The 17473-nt window shown below is 38.9% G+C and overlaps 1 protein-coding gene across 1 annotated transcript in view; it reads left to right on the forward strand.

Annotated features, from left to right (window-relative positions):
- Positions 1–17263, forward strand: part of MYBPC3 (myosin binding protein C3) — a 65095-nt gene extending 47832 nt beyond the window's left edge. Inside the window, exons 28-34 of the mRNA XM_067295553.1 lie at positions 321–409; positions 5642–5837; positions 8635–8774; positions 9440–9599; positions 10153–10289; positions 15492–15727; positions 17109–17263. Of these exons, the coding sequence (XP_067151654.1) occupies positions 321–409; positions 5642–5837; positions 8635–8774; positions 9440–9599; positions 10153–10289; positions 15492–15727; positions 17109–17127 (977 nt within the window). The 3' untranslated portion in view covers positions 17128–17263. The remainder of the gene's footprint in view (positions 1–320; positions 410–5641; positions 5838–8634; positions 8775–9439; positions 9600–10152; positions 10290–15491; positions 15728–17108) is intronic.
- The last annotated feature ends 210 nt before the right edge of the window (positions 17264–17473 follow it).

Here is a 17473-nt window from a genome sequence, read left to right on the forward strand (position 1 = left end):
TGAAGCCCACACAGAAGACTCACATTCAGTGGAATCTTGCATTTTGGATGCAATAAAATTTCACAAGTCCTGCTGTCAATGGAACCTGCACAGTTGCAAAGATATAACTGAGATTTGCTACTTAATTTGTATCCAGTAGCCACTTGAATACACTTAGAGAACTATCTGTTCCCCTAACTGCGTAAACAGTCTTTGCTCAATTATCTTACGCTTCCAAGAGTTCAAACCTCTCCTCTTTGGTTTTTCGTCTTATTTCTCCTATAAGTAATATTTCAAATAACAAAAAGCTTTGTGTTTAACATACTAATCCTTAACTGCAGAGCGTCCCAAAATCTGGCTGCCACGCCATCTCAGACAGACTCTGGTGAAGAAAGTGGGTGAGACAATCAATATTGTGATCCCTTTTCAGGTATGTATTGGTTTCTATTTTGTTATGGATATTTATCATTGCCTATCTAAAATAAAATGTTTCCCTTACGCAAGCTCCAATTGCTTCACTGCTTAAGCAGTACTTAAATAAAATACAGTTGATGATATAGAATTTTATCTCCTTCTGGTTTTTTTGGGTTTTTTTTGACAAGTCATATTCTTGTAATAATTCTTACCGTTTGTATTGGTATAAAGACAATTAGCCACAAGACCAAGCCTTCAGCCTTGGCACTGTGTTCATATTGTAATACCTGTGCCATCCCAGGGGAAACATCAACAAGGAATTGTGACTTTCACAGTTACAGTTTCTTCCATGATCCCTCCTTCTGGGGAAGAAGAAAAAGTAACTGTGAAAGGAGAAAGTAACTGTACTCTAGAGCCCTTTTTGCTTATTAACCATAGAATGCATCTTAAAAAGAGAAATTCACAAAAACATAAGAATTCAACTAACTACTCTTCTGGAGCCAAAGTACATGATGTTACTAGGGCACTCATTAGCCAAAAGTGCTTATGTGCATTTCTGTAAGATGGACTATGAAAACTAGAGTTTGTATATAAACAGACTATCAAAATTGGCCTTGTACAGAACCTGTGGATATAAAAAGAATAGGCTGGGTATAACTATGCATGAGTTTAAGGTGTAAAAAAGTGCACTATGGCAAGATTTTTCAAGAGAACATGCATGTAACTACAACCGCATTTATGGCACGCAAAAAATTGCTAATATATACACACAAAATGGCTGAATACAAAACTTAAGTTACCCTGTCTTTGCATTTTATACAATTATATATACAGCTAACCATACAAGCAATTATAATGACTACTTTAAAACACCACATGCATTTTTTCAGATACAGTGCAAGAATGAGTGTATGAAAGGAAAAAGGTCTTCTGAGTGAGACACAGGAATGGAAATTAGGAGCTGCAGATTCTGGTTCTGATAGAGATATCCTATGTAATCATAGATAAATCATTTCATCTGTTCCTCGTTTATAACTTGAAGAAACTAAAATTTCTCTGCTATCCACAGTTGATGTTTATGAAAATGCGATCAGTGTTATTAGTAAAGAGTTTTGAAATTCTCATGTGAAAGATGCTGGAGGTATGCAAAACATTTTTCAGCATGGGAGACATACGGGTATATGTTACCTTTTTTTTTTTTGTTTGGGCAGTATCAGTACAAAAAAAATCAATATAAGAGCAAAACCTATATAAAAAAGATATACATGTCTTCTACCTTGTGGTTACCAGGTTACATGAACAGTTGTTTTTGCACAGAGATATATCTAATCAGTAAGCAGTTGCAAACCAGTACATGGAGTAACTGCCATGAATTCTATGCTTGCATTACGTTAACATAATCACATGCTTATTTTTTTCTTTCATGTTTCTTATCTCCAAATGGCCCCTTCACTGAGGTCTAATCATATGCAAAATTGAACATTCTACATATGATATTTCTGAGTTAGTGTAAGCGTTTAAAAACATTTTAACATTAAATAAACTGATATTTTTGCTACTTTGATGTCTGAAGAAAATTCGCACAGATACTGACAAGCTGTTCCATAAATAGAGGAACTGATAAAGTTGGGGGGTTACTATATCACCATCTTCCCAGCACAATAACCCACCTCTTTTGATGAGGACAGCCTCATTGTAATATTCCACAAGAACCGCCAGTCCTCAGTTCCCTGGGCCAGAGAAAGTACACAGGGCAACTAATCCAGAGCTTCACCTGCTCTGTCTGATCAGCTGTTACCAAACAAAACGGGAGAAGATGAAGTCTTCCCTGACTTTTACTTAGTGGGGACGCTAACTGAGGTTTCTGTGTTCCACCCTGTCACAAATTTTCACAAAACTGTACTAAGCTAATCTTAGAGATTTCTAGTCCACTGTCAAATTTAGCTGAAACAAACCAAATGATTCAAAAGCTCAGCTGACTGACAAAGAAATCATGCAACTGCATAAACTCTGTCTCCTTAAAGGTTAAGTCTAAGAAAAAATGGTAAAAACTACATCAACAGCAAATTTTAGCCTGACACCAAAACCACAGGATTTTAATTCAAGAGATTTTTTTAAACTAGCAAAATAATTTTTTAACTAGAATTGAATTGCAGCTATAGCTGTAATTTTTAATACAATAAAAGCTACTTAGAGTACCCAATACTGAGCATTTTTTTAAAAAAGCAAAGCAAAAAGAACATGTCACTATTTATATTTTGAAAAAGCTTAAGTCAATGAGCATTTCTACTGAAGGAAAAGGCTTCTAAGTAGATGTACCTGCAATCTTCAAATTACAAAAGGATAGAGGAGAAAATACATAAATACTAGAATTACTATGAAGTCCTGAGCCACATAACACAAGCAGGAAGTAAAGAATATTATCTAATCAAAGTGTAAGTCAGTGTCTTCTACTATTTACAATTTCTGTGCAACCCTGTCAAAATCACTTGTCCTCTATGGTCTCTGCTTTGTCATGTAACACTGAAATTCTATTAAATACCTTCCCAAGCTATCCAAATCCTATTTGCAAATACATTCAAATCTTTAAATGAAAATGTACTGAAAAAAGCAAAGTAGAACATTATCGTTAGTCCATATCTTTTTCTCTTGAGTGCCTATAAGCACATGGGACATACTGAAAGGACGGGAATCAACACATTCTTACTTTAAAATTAACTACAGGGCACATGATTAAAGGGATTTTATGCGCTACCAGTGGAATAGATTCACAGTATTACGGAGGTGTTCCTTGCCCATCATATATGCATGAATATAAAAATCTAAAAACGTCATTTAAATTTGTTCTTCCCCTATAGTAAAAGTGCCTGAGGTATCTCCAGTGTGCTGTTTACTCATTCTGTCACTCACTGTTTGCTCTGGGATTACCTGTTACACATTACAGAAATCCAGTCCCCTGGGATATGTATTAGGAACATGCTTTCTGTATGTTTAAGCTTTTCACAGTATAAAAGTATATGAAAACCAACACCGCAAACGCTTGCAGTCTTCTCAAATAACGAGTTATAATGAAAATATCTGAACAACCACACTAAAACACCAGCAGTTGCAAAGCTTAAGACAATTCTTGTGAAGTATAGAAAAAAGAGACTTTATAATGCTATGATTTCTCCTACCAATTTTTACCAAGAAATTTAGGGCCAGACCTGCTATCCATTTTAAATTATTTCATCTTGCAAGCAGTCTGATAAACTAGCCAAATATCTAGCTGTAAATGCCTTGAAAAATTAGAAATGTAAACCAAAAATCTTTCTTCCATGTAGTTATAATGTTGTAAGTGGGTTGTTTTTATTTTGACAGCATTCTCCTAGCCACAATTAGCAAACAGAATCTTCATACCATTTTAAAATATAAAGTATGTGGAAAGTAAAGTAGAGTAAATGATTTTGTCAAGATTAATAATTTGTCATGGATTGGGGCAAACCCATTTTCTTTTACTTGTTCAAGAACTGCTGCTATAGCTTCCAACTGAAGGAGGGAAGCCACTCCTTCCTCCAGCTGTTTTTTTTTAAATGTTCCAGAAAATGAGACAAGGTGAAGGTACACTTGAACTGCACAAAATAACTTTGTAGCTAGTATTTCAGAGCTACTGGCCTGAGGTGGTTCTACTCCTTGCCAGGAAGCAGTAAGAAAATCAGTTACCAAACAGGGAAGATGGAAAATCCATGAAAATTTCTCATCCAAAGTTCATTATCAGCCTTGACATAATATCAGTTTTGATACAACAGTTGATGATTCAGAAGACAGAGAATGAGTGTCTATTACAGAACAGTATTTTTTAGGTGGTTTAGAAGCCCCTTAAGTATAATTGTGTCCACATCTCTGTCAGACTCTTATTTAATAAATTTTTCTAATACCACAGAAAATTTAAATGATGCCATACAGACTTTCAGAGCAAATAGCAGACAAACCTGAAATAAAATAGCAGCAAAACACAAAGGCTTATTTTTATTCCACCTACCCTTAGGCACCTAAGTGAAGATCTGAGTATCCCAACCTCCCTATGTATCCTAAGGAAAAAGATACAGACTTAACGAAGTATGTTCCAGATATGTGATGAATTGAAGAGCCTTTTGGAGGTGCTTTCTTTTACTGGTTACTAGAGATGGAGAGCAATATGTGTCCCAACTTCAGTGCCTCAGACTGCAGTTCCTAAGCTGATCTAACTGTTGGCTTGGATGGTCTCACCCATCTCACCCATTTTGCTTCTCACCCATTTGTGCTACTTCTGGCATTCATCTAACCTTGCACTGTGCTGTTTCATCATACTAATCTGACAGAAAGTTAAAAAACAACCAAGTGAATTATTTTCTGCTAGATTAACTATAAACGGGTTAATAAATACGATCTGGCCCACATCTGATTTCCTGGGATTCTTCTTTTGGACATGTACTGTGGAAGTGGTACTCAAAGTACTTCTGAATAACTAAATTATTATCTACCGCTTTTCCTGGAAATGACTGACTTTGATGGTGACATAAGCCACAGATATCTTACTGATTCCACAATGTCATCTTTCCTAGGTGTGGTGACTCTTTGTCTGTTTACGCTGACAGTCACCAAAACAATTTTTGCAATGCAGAAAAAATTATACAGTAAGTTTAACATCCTGAGACTTCAAGATATGACAAGAATTTTTTGTAAGACTTTGAAAATAGGAGAAGGGAACAAAAAATTAGTAAACTCTTCACATATTAAAGACTTCTGTTACACAAGAGTAATCACATAGATTCAGATCAACTATCCATCTAATGCAGATTCACAGATGACTGGGAAAGAGTACAAGAGCAGTGCAAATTCATTGTGATACTTGCTCTCAGCTTTTGGTTATCCATTTCTTTATCCTCTTTTAAAATTAATGACATTAATTTACTTAGTTTCCTTAATGAATCCCAAATAGCAGGTAATATCTGTTATTTTTTCAGCATCTGTTCTCAATATGATTTCAGTCTTCTCTCTAACTAAATGGTGTCCTCAGGGCATGGTGCCACCAAACTACACATATGAGAGCAGATACTTGTCTGCAAAGAAACAGAAACAGGAAAGCACCTAGAGAGTCTTCTATTGCAGCACCGTGTATTAAATTATGCTTCCTAAATTTATAGAACACACACAAAAAAACCCAAAAAACAGAAAAGTAAGAAAAGAAAATCCATTATAATCTAAAAAAACCCTTTTTTCTCCCCAGGGTAAACCTAGACCCAAAGTCACTTGGATGAAAGATGGTCAAACGCTAGACTCCAAAGATGTGGGAATTCGGAACAGCAACACAGACACAATCCTCTTTATCAGAAAGGCAGAGCTTCATCAGTCAGGAGCATATGAAGTCACTCTTCAAATAGAAAACATGACTGATAAAGTTGTGATAACAATTCAAATCATAGGTAAGAACCTGACAACATAAGAATATCATACAAAACAAAACAACATCCATACTGGTTCTATCCAAAGATCCACCTACCCCAGAATCAATGACAATGCTAGAGAGGAGATGACTAGGATGAAGGTAAAAGAAGGGCTAGCATGTTTTGCTAGCTAGTGTATTTTCCCAACTTGAAAGGACCTGTGTCCTAGAGACATCCTGAAGGAGGGGGATTATCTGTGTTGTTGAATAGCTTTTGATGGATTTTTTCTTCCATGAATTTGTCCAGTCAATTTTTGAATCCGGATCCAGTTTCAGAATCCAAACATCCTTTTGTAAGGAATTTCACCATTTAAGTGTATATACAGCTGACCATTTGGTCTCTCTCCTGATAATACTGCTTGATATCCATACAGTATTGTATCAGAAAGACCATGAACAATCATTTATTCACTTTTTCCATGCTACTTGTGATTTTATGCCTTCAGTCATACTCCCCTCAGTTAACTTTTTCAAGCTGTAGTCTCCTTGTTTGTTTAGTTTTTTCTCATTCCATATCTTTGACCACCTTTACCACCCCTCTTTCTATCACTTCTGCTTTGGTCATAGTGGTAGACATAATTTATTGATTAACTCAGAGGGGGAAAAATTTGAGGGGAACCATATTTTTCAGAGATTGGAGAGATGTGTGTTATCTAAGATCTATCCTTCCCTCAATTGCTAGCTAGAGATGCACTGGTTAGTACTGAGAAAGGAACATTCTACTGTTCTACAACGGAATTTTGAATCTATGTTCTTGCAGATTGCATTATCTCATAAAATCACAAAGATCAAGAATACAAATATCCATTTAGATAATTTATCCATCCCCACCTTTTGTAAAATTGTCCTTTACTGTACTGTGTCCTTTAGCACACGCTTTTTCTTTATTCGATCTATACCACCATGGATAGAGCTGTCATTTTTCTAGCCATCACAGAGAAATCTCACCAGTGGGCAAGGTAACAAACACTGAGGGAAAGGGAAAAAGAGTCAGTATAGAAGTCTAAATACTGCTTTAATCAAAAATATGTATTTTTCAGAACAATTTCACATACATATTAAAAGGTTGGGACAGAGAATCAATTAGTCCAAACGATTTTTCAGATAGAGAAGCAGATTCTCATACTCACTAATGGTGTTAATCTTGAAAGGATGATTTGGAAACATTTCCAGCACTCCATAGCCAAATTGAGATATATCTCTAAGGCAGCACAGGCATAATCAGAAGTATCAAGTGACACAGATTCAAACATCCCAACATGAACTCCCTGTTTCTGTGGAAAACTTGATCAGCCTTCGGTGCCATCAATATTGTTTTGGTCCCATTACTTGGAATGAAAACTAAGTGGAAAGGCTCCATAGCATAGCTGATGGATAGCTATGCTTGGTGGCAACACATATCTAGATTTTTGACCACCTTCTGAAAAAACAGAGTCCAACAGACAAGGCATACTTGTGCTAAAGTGCATGGATACAACACAGTTTTTATGAGCATCTTACAGAGAGGTTAGCAGATTTCCCTCTTCAAAATAATACAGAGGCTGTTGTCGTAAGATTCTCTCCCCCTTTTCTTTTAATAAGCCCATGATAGCAGCACGCTTATCAGCTTGTGAGTCAGATTTCTTCCAACAGTCCGGAAATTTCTTATTTCAAGAATGAGTTATATTCCACAACGAAGAAATCCTATTTCCAATTTAGTTTCAGTTCAGCACTGTTGTCTGAAATGTTTCATCCTATCTGCAAACCAAAGCTCTGAAGTAAAGGGACAAACTAAATGATATTGAAGTATCAATAGCATTGGCCAGACTACTGTCTCAGCACATCCTAAAACTTAACCAGAAATGGTCAAATTTTGTCTTAGGTACAAGCAATAATCATGGCCTTTCTACTAGTTTCAAGTTCCTGCAAACTCTATTTTTAAGAAAGCTTCATTTTGCAGGACAAAACCTCTTTCCTTGCTAATTTTAAAATATGCAAGACAATGATGTAGCATATGGATGTCAAAAAGGTATAAATAACCACAGTGAAGAGAGTATTTTAAAGTATTTTCTAAAGAAAATCGTAAACTATTTGCTGCTAATTAAATAAGTCTATGCCCCTATATATTATGACCAACTCTAAAACATGATTTGGTGAAATCTAAGGAGCTTAAGGCCTTTCGCCTGGCCTTCAGTGATGACTCAGAAAATGACATTCAGAGGCTGGGCAACATGCAGGACTTCCAGGTTTGTTTCTTCAAACAAGCTGTAGCCCTTTTCTTTTTTAAGGCTATCTGAAATGTATTTTCCAGCCAACAGTCACAAGTGAAATGTTCATACACTCCCAAATGGCTGGCCTTCCTTATCCAAAAGAAACGCACCACCAGTTGCCTATGTTGTTGCTGTTTATGTTACTCTCAGTGCACCTAAATGACTGAGAAATTGCACTGATTGAGTAAAACTACATGTAATAAATCTTAAAGAGTTAATCACACCCACCCAAATACCATAGTTCTTATTTGATTTAAAGGAAGAACTTGTCTGATCCTTACGTTAGTAATTCTACTATGTTACCTTTTTCTCAGTAAGCTTCAGTCCCGCTAAAAGAGTATTAAGAAGGGTATTTGAAAATTTCCCAACTTTCCTGTTTACAGTTTCAACTTCACATAAATGAAATGTATTGCTATGGAACAATTATAGATTGATATAAAGTTCTATTTTTTCCCTGCGTGGAAAGAAATGACAAAGATCACAGATATTGAACCACAAGGTAAGATATTTTTCATGTGTCCTTTGCAGACAAGCCTGGCCCACCTCAGAGTATAAAGCTTGTGGATGTGTGGGGATTTAATGCTGCTCTGGAGTGGAAACCTCCACAAGATGATGGCAATGCACAGATCTTGGGCTACACAGTCCAGAAAGCTGACAAAAAGGCAATGGTGAGAAATTGTACTGTGTCAGTGATTCTGTGTGCAGTTAAAACTACTCCCTGCTCTGGGAACAGAAAGACTTAAGGAAAAAAGTTAAATTCTTGACCATCAGTTATGGGCCCAAGGTGTCCTATGGTACATAGGAGACAGTTAAATATTTAAGAATAGGAGCTAAAAAGAACCAAAAGGCTGGGTGGAATTGGTTTTTTGGCATTATGATACTTTTGGCAAGTGCAGGGAGAAACTGAAGGGGAAGGGGGAGGTGTTAGACTTGAACTCAGCCGCTGGCCACCCTAGGATGTATACTGGGAAGATGAATACTGAGAGTGGTACGTATGTCAGTCAGACTGCAAAATATCCCTTTTGTGAAAGTCCCCATCAAGCAGCCATGTCCTGAGAATGCACCCTGGATCAGGTTCCCCAGATAGGAGTAGGGCTAAAACGCAAAGAGTTTTTCTTCGAAATGCAAATATTCGTACAACTGTCATGCTAGCCAGAGAATAAATGTAAGAAAATAGATTAGCTGATCTTTACTGGAAGCAAAATAATGTTCATTTTGCAAGTTACTGTTAAACACCTGTCTTTCCCTTGTAGCAAGAAGGGTCTCTACACCAAAACTAGCACCATGGCTGACCTTTCATAGCATGTTTCTAAACAGTACAGTCTTGTTACAGGAATGGTATACTGTTTTTGATCACTATCGTCGCACAAACTGTATAGTGTCAGACCTGATTATGGGAAATGAGTATTTTTTTCGAGTCTTCAGTGAAAATTTGTGTGGATTGAGTGAAACTGCTGCAACCACCAAAAATCCTGCCTATATTCAAAAAACAGGTAACATATATTCTTCAAAAAAAGGTCACAAAAGCCAATAAGTACTACAGGTATTACATTAGTAAAGGGAAAATATAGTATTGCTAGATGAACTAGTAGAGACATTTTCATTACTTAGTAACTAGCACTTATAAAGTATTTTTAGCATGAAGACACCTTATCTAGGCAGACCGCCTATACTAACAACTGTGTGTTTTCAAAAACTGTGAATCATACAGTCTTCCTAAACTGTATTATTTTCTTAAAATAATACAACTGGGTGGTTATACTTACATTCTGGGGTTAAAATTTTAAGATCTGTGGGGTCAAGGCTTCCTCTGCAGACATATGATTTTCATATTTAATATAAACTGAAATCTCATGATTCCCAGGACCTTTAACTAAAGCATTAAACACGAGATGTATTTTAAAGAAAGAGATTTGTTATATCACTAATGTCATAGCTTTCAGGCTTCCCTAAATCACACAGGCAAATTAAAATGACAAGTAGGTTGTACACAGCTGAGCAGAACTTAAAACACAGTTCTTACTGTCTTGTTTCTTTGAATTGCAGGCACTACTTATAAGCCACCTAGTTACAAAGAACACGACTTCTCTGAACCTCCTAAATTCACTTACCCTTTAGTAAACCGTTCTGTGATTGCAGGATACAACACCACACTCAGCTGTGCTGTACGAGGAATCCCTAAGGTACTCAAATACTGTTGCAACAAGCCAAGATGCTACCTTAGAATTCATGCCACTTCAGTGTCATTACAGTGTAACACAACTATATTAAGAAATAGTGCATCTCCCCCAATCATTCCCTACCTCAGCTATAGTTAATGCCTAACCATAATGCATGGTACATGTTTGTGTGGCTGTGCACAGACCCAGAACAGGGGAATGATCAACAGGAATATCTTTTCTTCTTTTTCCTGGGTTATTTTTCAGCTGTTTTCCCCGATCTCATTCCCCAAACAGCTACACTAAGTAGGTGGGGCAAGACAGGAAAGGAGACAGACGCAAGGACAGTCATTGCTTATGCTCACACTACCATTGAAAATGCGTACGTAAAAGCTGTTCCCTAAAGAAGGTAAAAAATTACACATCTTGTCACAATGTACGTTCGAATCTCTTCAGTCTTTCAGGAAAAGAGCAGCTAATGTAATATACTGTTCAGCTAACAATATAATACATAGGAACAACAATTTTTCTCTTACATCAATACAGTCTAAGTTATATAGCAAAATTAGCTAGCATATGACCTGCTATTATGTGTGAGGTTTGGCAGAGGGGGGGTCAAATCTCACAGGGATATTTTCTCACTCTAAATATATTTTTGAACTCTCTTCAGAGACTACAGAAAGACGTACTTTTGTAAGAGTCAGGAACAAGCAGCAAAAACTGTATCAGCTAGGAGCTAAATTTAGATTTCTCAAAAAAGGGAAATAGGCTCTTTGCAGTGAAGAAATTTACCATATTATGACATAATCTTGTCATAAATTTAAATTAGTACCATCCCAAAAATTGCAGTACCCCTTTTCCTTCCCCTTCTGGCTATTTATTTCCACTTTCTATCCCTTCTTCATGACAGCACAAGCCTTTGATAGCTAGACAGCAAAACATGTAGGGTAACTGGTCCAAGTTCAAATTAACTTAGGAAAAAAAGGTAGTCTTAATGCAATCATTTGCTGCAGTTCACTGGATGAAGAAGGAGCTCCAAACAAAACTCAAATATAAAAAGGAAGCATGCTCACATAAACAGCTGCAAAAGAACAACAGCAGGAACGGCATAGAAACATCAGCCAAGTGTGGGCAAAATCCATCTTCCAGAAGCTGCCTCAGCTTAAATTCATTGTGAAATGGTAGTATTAGTAATGATATTCCTTCCTGGTTAACTGACCTTTTTGTGCATCTCTACCTAAACACTGCATTCAGTTGCCATAGTTTTAAATAAGATTCTAAAAAACCCCCCAGAAAACTAACTTTGCATTTACAGCTGTTAAATACAATAATCGCACCTTTGAATGCCAGCAGGCCAGCTCTTCCTTCCATGTTAATCACAGAATCACAGAATCGCTGAGGTTGGAAGGGACCTCTGGAGATCATCTAGTCCAACCCCCCTGCTCAAGCAGGGTCACCTAGAGCACACTGCACAGGATTGCATCCAGGCGCGTTTTGAATATCTCCAGAGAAGGAGACTCCACCACCTCTCTGGACAACCTGTTCCAGTGCTCTGTCACCCTCACAGTGAAAAAGTATTTCCTCATGTTCAGATGGAACTGTCTGTGTTTCAGTTTGTGCCCGTTGCCTCGCGTCCTGTCGCTCGGCACCACTGAAAAGAGTCTGGTCCCATCCTCTTGACACCCTCCCTTCAGATACTTGTACACGTTGATAAGATCTCCTCTCAGCCTTCTCTTCTCTAGGCTAAACAGGCCCAGCTCTCTCAGCCTTTCCTCATAGGAGAGATGTTCCAGTCCCCTAATCATCTTTGTAGCCCTTCGCTGGACTTGCTCCAGTAGTGCCACATCCCTCTTGTACTGGGGAGCCCAGAACTGGACGCAGTACTCCAGATGGGGCCTCACCAGGGCTGAGGAGAGGGGGAGGATCACCTCCCTCGACCTGCTGGCAACACTCTTCCTCATGCACCCCAGGATACCATTGGCCTTCTTGGCCACAAGGGCACACTGCTGCCTCATGCTTAACTTGGTGTCCACCAGCACTCCCAGGTCCTTCTCAGCAGAGCTGCTTTCCAGAAGGTCAACCCCCAACCTGTCCTGGTGCATGGGGTTATTCCTCCCCAGGTGCAGGACTCTGCACTTGCCTTTGTTGAACTTCATGAGGTTCCTCTCCGCCCACCTCTCCGGCCTGTCCAGGTCTCTCTGAATGGCAGCACAGCCCTCTGGGGTATCCACCACTCCTCCCAGTTTTGTATCGTCGGCAAACTTGCTGAGGGTGCACTCTGTCCCTTCATCCAGGTCACTGATGAAGAAGTTGAACAAGACTGGACCCAGTACTGACCCCTGGGGGACACCGCTAGCTACAGGCCTCCAACTAGACTCTGCGCTGCTGATCACAACCCTCTGAGCTCTGCCATTCAGCCAGTTCTCAATCCACCTCACTGTCCACTCGTCTAGCCCACACTTCCTGAGCTTACCTATGAGGATGTTATGGGAGACAGCGTCAAAAGCCTTTCTGAAGTCTAGGTAGACAACATCCACTGCTCTCCCCTCATCTACCCAGCCAGTCATTCCATCACAGAAGGCTTTCAGATTGGTTAAGCATGATTTCCCCTTGGTGAAGCCATGCTGACTACTCCTGATCACCTTCTTGTCCTCCACATGCTTGGAGATGGCCTCCAGGATGAGCTGCTCCATCACCTTTCCAGGGATGGAGGTGAGGCTGACTGGCCTGTAGTTCCCTGGGTCCTCCTTCTTGCCCTTTTTGAAGACTGGGGTGATATTGGCTTTCTTCCAGTCTTCAGGCACCTCTCCTGTTCTCCATGACCTTTCAAAGATGATGGAGAGTGGCCTAGCGATAATGTCCGCCAGCTCCCTCAGCACTCATGGGTGCATCCCATCGGGGCCCATGGATTTGTGGGTGTCAAGTTTGCTTAAATGATCTCTAACCCAATCCTCCTCGACCAAGGGAAAGTCTTCCTTTCTCCAGACTTTCTCTCTTGCCTCCAGGGTCTGGGGTTCCTGAGGGCTGGCATGACCAGTAAAGACTGAAGCACAGAAGGCATTCAGTAACTCTGCCTTCTCTGCATCCTTCGTCACCAGGGCACCCACCCCATTCAGCAAAGGGCCCACATTTTCCCTAGTCTTCCTCTTGCTACTGATGTCTTTGAAGAAGCCCGTCTTGTTGTCCTTGACATCTCTAGCCAGATTTAATTCCAAACGGGCCTTAGCCTTCCTCGTCGCATTCCTGCATACTCTGACAATGTTCCTATATTCCTCCCAAGTGGCCTGTCCCCCTTTCCACTTTCTGTATGCTTCCTTCTTCTGGTTGAGTTTTGCCAGGAGCTCCTTGCTCATCCATGCAGGTCTCCTACTTCCTTTGCTTGACTTCCTACTCATAGGGATGCACCGCTCTTGAGCCTGGAGGAAGTGATGTTTGAATATTAACCAGCTCTCTTGGACCCCCCTTCCTTCTAGGGCCCTAACCCATGGGATTCCTCCAAGTAGGTCCCTGAAGAGGCCAAAGTTTGCTCTCCTGCAGTCCAGGGTTGCGATCCTACTTAGTGCCCTGCTGCCTCCTCGCAGGATCCTGAACTCCACCATCTCATGGTCACTGCAGCCAAGGCTGTCCCCGACCTTCACATCTCCAACCAGTCCTTCTTTGTTTGTTAGTACGAGGTCCAGCAGCACACCTCTCCTTGTTGGCTCCTCCACCACCTGTGTCAAGAAGTTGTCACTAATGCTCTGCAGGAACCTCCGGGACTGTTTGTGCCTAGCTGTGTTGTCTTTCCAGCAGATATCGGGGTGGTTGAAGTCCCCCATGAGAACCAGGGCCTGGGATCGTGAGGCTACTTCCAGCTGTCTGTAGAAGGCCTCATCGACTTCCTCTTCCTGATCAGGTGGCCTGTAGTAAACACCCACAACAGCGTCACCCATGCTAGCCTGCCCTTTAATCCAAAAGATACAAATAGTCCTCATTCTTCAGCACACCAATTACTCTTGAAGCAGCTTTTCCAAACATATTTCTGTAGTTGCATTGCCCAAATTAACCTTGGCAAAAAAAAATTCTATCCCTACTGCAAAACTTTGCAGTAGGTTTTTTTCACAGACAGTAGCTGCTGTTGATACAGTTTTCCAATTCTGAATGACTGTAGACTATCAAGTATATCTAAAATATGATCTAAATAGTATGAAAAAGTCACTGTTTTAGCAGAGCCAATATTCATGCCCTGGTAGCAGTGTTGAAATAAAACACATATACCCAGAAAGAGAGAGAAGCTATAGAAAAAGATGCAAAAATTTTTGAGGCAGGAGAAAATCCAGCTGATATCTTAATTAAGCATGACAGCTGGGATGCACTGAATTGTGTATCACAGGCCAAAGACACAAATGATTCAATAGATTTGAATGCGCTTTATAAAACAGTGCAGCAGTCGTATTCCTTCTTTATAGGCAGAGAAACAGAAGGAGAAGCTGTTAAATCTGAAAGTAAAATAGATGACCCAAAGTTTCAATCTTCTACTTTTTAAACCATAATTCTTCACTATAGGTACTAATGAGCTTCAAAGGAACAAAAGCAGTATGCCCTAGATTTGTTTTTTCATTTTCAAAATTTTGGTTATAAAAATAAAATAAAAGTTTTCAGAAGCTTACCATAAGTAAAACACATTGGCTTGAACTGCCATAGAACCAAGTATTTTATTGCTCAACTGATGGCAACAGGAACTTTATTTTGAACACTAGAATTGCAGAAGAGGTACTAAATTGTTTGGAAAATTCTTTCCCAGCCCAAACCTAGGCTTCCCAAGTTGACCATCCAACCTTCATGGCGCTTTCTGACAATTTCACTGTACTAATCTGTGCAGTTTAATTCCCCTTCTATAAAATGGTACTTGAAACACCTAAATGTATTTTAATAAGCACAATGAAATAACCCCTAAAGAAAAAAATTTGTATCCAGTGCAGGGTTTAAAAAATTTGCAATAAAAATATGGTACAGAGCTACATACTATTTGAAAGTTAAAGAAAACACTGAACACTTGAACTACTAGTTTCATGAGCTTGTACTTTGAATGAGGAGAGGTTCCTTGAAAAATTATTAACATTGCTATGTAATATATACTCCTCATAATACATACACCTTTGATGGCTAAATTAAAACAGTAAGATTAGCTGTAAGTCTTTCATTTTCTAACTGCTATTTAATTTTTTTTTTTTTTGTGTTCTTCAGCCAAAGATATTCTGGTACAAAAACAAAATGGATCTGTCTGGGGATGCCAAATATCGCATGTTCAGTAAACAGGGTGTGTTGACCCTGGAGATCCGGAAACCAACTCCCTTTGATAGTGGTTTTTACACGTGTAAGGCTGTTAATGAGTGTGGTGAAGCTGAAATAGAGTGCAGACTGGATGTCAGAGGTAATCAGATGAATCTTACAGATAACATTAATTCTGCAACAAAGAAACGGTAATGAATTTCTCAAAAAGTAACGCTTCCCTTTATCTAACACCAACTTATTTGGTGTATACAAAGTTTGCTAATTACAAGCCCAAGCAAGATTGTGTTTTTCATGCCAAACTATTATGACAGAATTGGGTTACTTGCCAGGAGACGCAGGACTGAAGACTGACAACTATTATGCTCCAAGTTAATAATTCTAGAGAAGAAATTTAGCACTGGAATGGAGGTCTGTCTACAAACCATACACTGTGGATTATATAATTATCCTTTAAGCTATACTCTGTAATTGAAAGTTTAAAATTCCTAGAAATGACTCCAGAGTCATTAGCTGCAACAGCTGCTGGAATATGTAAAAGGTAGCGCATACTACATTATGAATAATTTTTAGGTGGACATTGATAACTTATTTTGCTTGTCAAAAAGGCCAGGAAAAGAAGCTGTACATTTACAACACAGTAAGAAATATTTCGACTATAGATTTTTGGAAAAGCCACTACTCTTTGACAACATAAACATGCAAAGCACCACTTTAAATGCAGGTCAAAAGCAGAAAAATCTGCAAAAGTGACCTGTGCAACAGCCACAGAGACTGAAGGTATTTCTACCCAGCACAGAGTTTGAGATATTTTGCTCAGAGCTCACTCTGTACTGTACAGTAGACAGTGCACACAGCAGTGCTGGCCATCAAGATCCTTGTTTGGTCCTGGAAGCAAGCGCTATAGCTGCATTCCTACTGGGATGAACTTGGGCTAACAACTCTGAAATGCCCAGCTAATGCATGTGGCACTTCACTAAGGCAGCTGTGCTGCTTCCAGCTGAACACTTAGCTCAAGTATTTCTGTTCAGTGCTGTACTGTGCAGTGTGAACACTGCTCAAAAGCTATAGCCAGAAAGATCACTTAAACAGCTGATATACTATCACACTGCCCACCTAAAATTAACCAGAAAACTGAAGATAAGGTACCATTCATTCTGTAAATGAATACGGATCATGAGAGGACACATAATCTGGTAATCTGAACAACAAAGCAACTGCATTTGCTGTAATTTCAAAGACAACACTAAGTATTTTCTTCTAAGAGATAGTTATGACAAACACAGGAGTAGAAAGCTTCCTAGTGATTTCTCACGAGAAAGCCTCTCAACTAAAATTATGGTAGGCACATGTGTTTTCACTATTAAATGTGAGAAATGCAGTTTAGCAACTGCAAGTTAATACTATCATCTTCTGAGGCTTGCCTTAGGAACGCTAAATCTCCCTAGAATTGTTACAAAGGAAAAACAAGTACTACAAAGCAACCGTATTTCACCTTGAGCACCAGGTCTTGATTTTTTTAATTAGCTTCCTTTAATATCTGATTGTATCTTATTTTTTTTCATCCTCCAGCACCTCAGTAAAACTATGAATTTCAGCTCATCTGCAAGTCAAGGTATGAATCAAAATGATTCAGCTGGACAGATGAACTCTGGATGTTTGATGAGATATAAGATAAAACAATGTTTAGTTATTTATGGAAAAGAGTTTATGGAATTTTGGTAATCTTGGAGGGGTTTTTGTTTTGTTTTTGTTTTCTTTTGAATAATTATACTAAGAACACATTCCTGCAAGGCACCTTTATTTGATTTATGTTGAAGTCAAGATTTGATATTCTCAGTCTTTAATAAGCTGTGCACAGTGTGGAAATCTGTGAGAATAATGTAATAGTTTGTTGACTCTTTTTCCTTAGTTCACTACCAGCACTCCCTCTAAGG

The sequence above is a fragment of the Apteryx mantelli genome, chromosome 4, assembly GCF_036417845.1.
Source record: "Apteryx mantelli isolate bAptMan1 chromosome 4, bAptMan1.hap1, whole genome shotgun sequence".
Classification (NCBI taxonomy): Eukaryota; Metazoa; Chordata; class Aves; order Apterygiformes; family Apterygidae; genus Apteryx; species Apteryx mantelli.